We start from the raw sequence: 6,557 nt of genomic DNA on the forward strand, positions 1-6,557 counted from the left end.
TATATAAAATTAAAACTTTTTTTAATTTTTGGAAGGGTTCGTAGATCTCAGTAGTTTGTGAACCACTGCTGTATGTGGTTTATGGCGGGGAGCATTGTCCTGCCATAAATCATATACTGGAACGACCGCATATAGTAATCCTTCACGTCAAATTCCATTTGAGTAGGAAGCGCAGTTTTATCTATACTATTTGCTTTAAGAATCTGCAGATAACAGAAACACTAGTTGGCAGTGACCATAGTGTATTAATGCGGGATTTACTTAAAGATGTAACTACACTGCTCGACAAAATTAACAGAGCAAAATGTTTTTCATGAATATTTTATTGTGAACATTGTCGCCGAAGGCGATTATGAATTAAAAAGGCGTCTTAAATTGAGGAAGGACAGTTGTAGAATAGATGTGCGCAAATTTGCCTTTAGCCAGCTGGTAGTTGATTGCTGGAACAAATTTCCATCTGTCGTTGTGGAAGTTGATAGCTTAAATAAATTCAAGGAACAACTGGACAAACTTTTGGAGAGAATGGATGGGTGAAATAGGAAGTGTTTTTTTATTATTATTTTGTTTTTGGCTGATGCCATTATATGCGTATACTTATGCTAGTGTTATATTCAAGGAAGAACTGGATAAACTATTGGAGAGAATGAATAGGTGAAATGGGAAGTGTTTTTTTTTTTTTTTTTTTTGCTGATGCTGTGTAAGCTTGCTTTCTTGTATCATTTTCTACTACTAATACTAATATCACGGTGTGACCACAAACATCAGCTATACTTCATGGAAAGCATTCTCGCACTTCCACTAACTGAATTTCACAGTTGGAACAATACAGTACAGTCAGTACCTATGAAAAAGTTTTCTTGGCTGTTGCCAGATTCAGATTCTTCAGATCGAAATGAAATGCATGATTCAGATTGAAATAAAACGCATTTCCAGTTCTCCCGTGTCCAGTTTCTACATGTACGACACCATTGTATTTCCTTTGCTAAACATTATCTTTTGCGGTCATGGATGGTGCGCCACATTCCGTCTGTGAAAACCATTCACCATCCCGATGCAATCACTTACAGTAATCACATTGGCAGTGTTTTCTGCACACTCCTGGAATTTCTGGTTGATTTTGTATGAGCTGTGGGAGCAGTTTTGTTTGGCAATACGTTTGCCCGTTCTGAGACCTCTTTCTGTCAAAATACGTAAGATGGTATTGCGGTAGGTTTCCTGACAACGATAGCTGGACATACTGTATGTCCTCTTATTGGATCAGAAAGTGCGAGGTGGGTACATCGAGATACCATGGGACAAATTACGTGATATATTTAATCAGTTGATTAAGGATGCTACTGATTTAGTGATCATTTTCTCATTTTTCTTTGATTTCTTTGAGGTGAATAGAAGCGAAACTGCCATAACGCAAGGTCCGTCACCTCGGGGGATCCGATGAATGGCAGAGTATGGGTGTTAAAAAAGTACCTCGGCATACGGTTGTTTGTAAGGTCATAAGTTGTTCACTTTGTATCAAAATACGCTTTTATCTTGATTAAGATTTCTAGTGATTATTAGTATAGATCATGCAATAAAATTTTACTTGTCAAGATGACAATCCAAAATAGCATCTACAGTATTTAGAAATAAGTATTACCTTTTAAATCCAGTGTTCTTCTGGTCTCTTTTGATACTGAAAGCTTTATCTATCCTTTATTAGGTCTTGGCATGTTGTGTGTGTGTGTGTGTGTGTGTGTGTGTGTGTGTGTGAGAGAGAGAGAGAGAGAGAGAGAGAGAGAGAGAGAGAGAGAGAGAGAGAATAAAAGCGGAAAAGATTTTCAGCCACAATGTATTTGTATTCTGTTAGTGAAATAAAGAATTGAAAGCCGTCACCAAATTATACTGAGTTCAAAGGCGAAAACCATATGGGCGGGGGCTTGCTATAAAATTACGTATTTCCTGAAGTACTAGTTTTGTTATTTCTGTGAAGTCACTTCCTATCCTGTTCATTCCTTCCGTCTTCAGGTAGCCCATAGTGAGAGGCATCAACAAGATAGCTGGTGCCAGTTTCCTCCAGTAGGAGAGTATTTCCTTAATTACATCCGCGGCATAGAATATACGAACCCAACGAGCTGGATCATAATACATGTACAGGAAAAGTGATGATAAATCCCTCTGTCGGCCCGTTCTTTGGATATTAGGTGTAGGTTTGCATGAGCAGGATTGAAGCACACTAAGAAGAAATATTCCAGCCATCCATTGAAGACAAGTCATGGCCACCTATAAACGGAAAAGTAACAGAAGGATGAGCTTATTGTATAATTTTCCATATTATATCAGTTTGTATACTATGAAAATAACTAAGCATTTCTTACGCGCTCTAAAATGCAATAAATAAAATAAAAGAAAATAAAAAGAAAAGGAAAAGGCAATGTTGTTTAGAAAATTAAATATCAATTAAATTCAAATTTGATAGTATAAACCAGAGCTGTAATGCTCAATACGTTCTACAGTGATATCAATATTTGTAAAATAATAAGAGAAGTTTACCTCAATATAATACGTAGAACACTTCCGAATGATACTCTCCAGAAATTAAAAAGAAAAAAAAATCGAAAATCTTACATTACAGTAAAAAATAATAATTAAAAATCAGTCGAACACAATTAAAAATCAATTTAACGCAATTAAAAATTAAATTAATTAATTAAAAGAATTTTAACGAAAAAATTGCAAAACGATTTTCCTTCCTGAAGCTGACAAACAACGCTGTTCGATTCTATGTCGTGATCACAGAAATGAGAATTACCGAATAGGGGTGAGCATGAAACTTAAAAGGGAATATTTGTCTTCGCGCATGCGCGTAAAAGCCCACGAATCGGAGATTAGATATGGCCGGCGAACATTAACAGAATTCTCATGTAATTTAATTTCGACGGTTTCTGCAATTAATAGTCTAGTATAATTACGTTGGACATTAAGTATTTTGGCCTCGTTAAATAAAAAAGTATGTTTTTCGTTAACGGCATGAAAGGCTAATTCTGACGCTGCTGAACGAGAGCACGAACGAGGCCGCTTCTTGATTAACACGAAAATTCAGAGGAAAGAGCGTAGAACCTTGGTACGGGGAGTCGCAATCACCGCAAGAAATGTATACCAGGTCATTTATTTGTGTTGCGAACGAGGAAAGGACTGGGCGATTGTTCAGTACAGTGTGTAATTTCCGTATTGGCCTGGCCACAATTTTAAATTCGGTATCTTTAAAGAATCTGTTAAGCTGTTGGTGCCACTGTTCAACATATGGGACAGAAATAAAGTATTTTTTGATATTACGATTGTTGGTTGGTGTAGTATTTTGTATCCTATCCCTAGCTTGTACCCTAATTCGGTTTATTGTATCCAGAGGATAACCCCTGTTTAAGAATCTGCTGGTTAATATTTGTATTTCTGAGCCCAAAGCAGATTCCGTCGTTGAATATTTATGGGCATTTAGAAATTGATTAAAGATAATAGATCTTTTGTAGGTGAACGGGTGATAGCTGTTATAATGTAGAAGCATGCCGGTGTTTGTAGGTTTACGATAGATGTTAAATTGGATTTTAGAATTAGATTCAAAATAAATACTCCATGTTATTTTGTTTACCTGGGAAACTTGCTTTGTTTTAGATTACCGCGAAGGCCAGAAAGCATGTCAGTTGTGCGTTCTCGAGGTGGGTTGGTACGAGACCAGCTTATGCATTCCTGTTTGAAAAGGCCCAAGTTCTTTCAATTATCGATGGACATTTGAACCTTTCTTAACTGTTCTACCACGAGCATACAAATTTTATAATTATTACACTTTTTGATAAACTTTATCGTTACAGTCCAAATCTTTCTAAGAAGTGCATTTGACCTTTTCAAACAGGAATTTGCTATCATTGTTCATCTAAAACGGGGGAAAAAAGGAACATCTATTGAATTACTCTTACACTATCATTTAATTCTAGTCCAAGAATAGCTTTAATTCTTTAGACATACGTATACATTAATTATTTAACTAAAAGTTTAAAAATAATAGTTTCAATTTTTGGAGGGAGCTTCAATTTGTGTTTTTCCAAGAAGAATTAAGAAACCTGAAATTTGCATCACGTGATAAAATACTATATCTAATTATTCCTATAGTGTTCCCTATTTTTGATTTTCGAACTTTTTTAAACTACCAAAGTTTTAATTTTTTTTTTTGTAATTTTCCTAATTTTGCGAATGTTTATAAAAGATTCATTGTAATGTAATCTTATATACCTGTATAGCACATGTCCTTCATTTTAATATGATTTTTAAAATTTTGTCAGTGCTCTTAATCCATAATAAATTATATATTTTTAATTATTATATAATAAACTCCTCTTACCTGTAAAATGCAACTTATAGGGAAGATCGAACTCGGATGTATCTCTGCTAACCGTTCACCTTTACAACTATCTCCCAGAATGTCTTCTACGGTTTAAAACCTCTAACTAGTCAGCACGTAAGTGGTTACCTACAGGAAGAAATGGCTCCTCCTAAGCCAACATATGAACCCATTGCCCAACAAACATGATTGGTGCGGTCATGTTTGCTTTTGCTCCTTTCCACCTTCTTAACCCCGTCGATCTGCTACTTTGCCACACAAAGGTACATTAAGCAATTGCAGTTCTCAATTTTCAGCTTCCCCTTTAGTAAATAGAGGGGAGGTAAATGTTAAATAATTCACATGTGGTACCGTCTACTTAGCATCGAAAGGTCACTTCCTGGAAGTATTTTTATATATTTATATATTTTTTTTATACGATTTCAGAATAAAACACATGCAGAACATAACTACATTTCAAGTAGCATCTTATCAAGAGTCTTTTAAGAAAAGGTGAACAATTTTAGTTTTTTGCTTTATATTGGGTGACTGACCAAGAAACATTTCAGACTAAACTTGCCGGGTAGCATTCAAAGGAAAATCATAAATATTCGTTGTGAGGCTTCTATAGTGTCACAAATGTAATGAGAGGATTTCCGAGAACACCAGCACGTTTAATGGAGTTACTAAAAAAAGTCATCGTTGTGTAAGCTTACGTATATGTTTTATTTCTTTTCCGCTTGAATTCGTGTTGGTATATTCATCATTTTAATAGTTATTAAACGCAAGCAACGTGATTTACTCAGATTTTTTGGCATTTGCCAAAATGCACAGGTGTTATGTAAGATTGTAAAGTACAGCTTCATCCGACTTTATCTTTCGAATGGAATTAAAAGGTATTTTTTTTGAGCGCTTCTTCGAGTAATTGCCTCAGGCACAAATTACCTCATCTTGATTCTGGTTCCATAAGAAGAACGTCAAGACCTGTGAACGTGCTTAGGTTTATTTTTTTATTTATATATTTATTTATTTTTTTGTGCCAAAGCAACTAAGGTTGTGAGGCGTCATTGTGTACTGTGTTTGTAAATTGGGCATATTCTATGGCACCCCTAAGTAATTTATTTTATTTTGTGGCACCCCTACTCAATTTTCTTCTTGTTAGATCCGATTCTGTGTGTGTATCTGTGTATATATATATATATATATATATACAATATTAAAAAATATGTTATATGATAGTTATTACAATAATATAACTATAAACAAAATTACAATTCATAATACAAATTATATATATAATAAGTTTATTCTTTATATAGAGGTACTAAATAAACATTAATTATAGATCACCACAAAATTAAAAAGATACTGTACACCTTTTTATAATAAAATAAATATATAAATTAAAAAATAATAATAATAAGTTTAAGTTACTTAAACTCAAATTAATGTAATTAATGTAAGGTGCCGCGGCACTCTGGTTGAAAACCTCTACCCCACTACAACAACAATAACAACTGATCGAAACGGGCTGGTATTACACGAAATTGTTGAACAGCGTCAAAATCGTAGTAGACTGACTCCCGATTATTCTTGACAGTTGGGAAATAAATTTATCTGGATAATTCTCTAAATGAAATAAAAACTTAAAACTGATGAAAACGTAACTTTATTTTCACGTATACTGTATAAAAGTATGCTAGAGCCCGAGAAGGTGTGACACAAATGTGGCCGAGTGGTCAGGCGATCTGTCCTACATCCGTCGCATGTAAAGACTCGACTTCTAGTTCGAGCCATCCCAAGTTTCATTAAAATCGGACCAGTAGAAATCCGACAGTTATTATTATTATTTTTGTTATAAATCACTAATTACACTGAGTGGACAGAAATCATGGGATAGCTACCTGGTAACGGGTAGGCCCACCTTTCGCACGGATAAGGGCAATCACACAGCGAGACATTGAGTCCACTAGTTCAAGAAAGCGTTCCACAGGTATTTACATCCATGCTTGTTGCATCGCCGTCCACAATTCCGTCGCATTACTGGGTGACGGATCCAGAGCTCGAACGGACCTTTCCACAGCATCCAAAAGATGCTCCATAGGGTTCATGACGTACCAGAGGTCCCAACGTGTGCCAGTTGAACACGCCCCAGACAATTACCGACCGTCCACCTGCCTGAACAGTTCCTTTTTGACATGACGGGTGC

At 35.4% G+C, this 6,557-nt stretch overlaps 1 protein-coding gene across 1 annotated transcript; it reads right to left on the reverse strand.

The window, feature by feature from the left end:
• Window positions 1–1,887: 1,887 nt before the first annotated feature.
• On the reverse strand, window positions 1,888–4,449 carry LOC150084274 (uncharacterized). Its single transcript, XM_090376170.1, has 2 exons — window positions 4,370–4,449; window positions 1,888–2,259 (listed from the first exon to the last, which is right to left on the reverse strand). Exon 2 carries the CDS (start codon window positions 2,251–2,253, stop codon window positions 1,888–1,890), a length of 366 nt encoding a protein of 121 aa, XP_090232296.1. The 5' UTR covers window positions 2,254–2,259; window positions 4,370–4,449.
• Window positions 4,450–6,557: the final 2,108 nt, after the last annotated feature.

Source organism: Mastigoproctus giganteus, chromosome 6, assembly GCF_048544385.1.
Source record: "Mastigoproctus giganteus isolate SK-2022 chromosome 6, ASM4854438v1, whole genome shotgun sequence".
In the NCBI taxonomy this organism is placed as follows: domain Eukaryota; kingdom Metazoa; phylum Arthropoda; class Arachnida; order Uropygi; family Thelyphonidae; genus Mastigoproctus; species Mastigoproctus giganteus.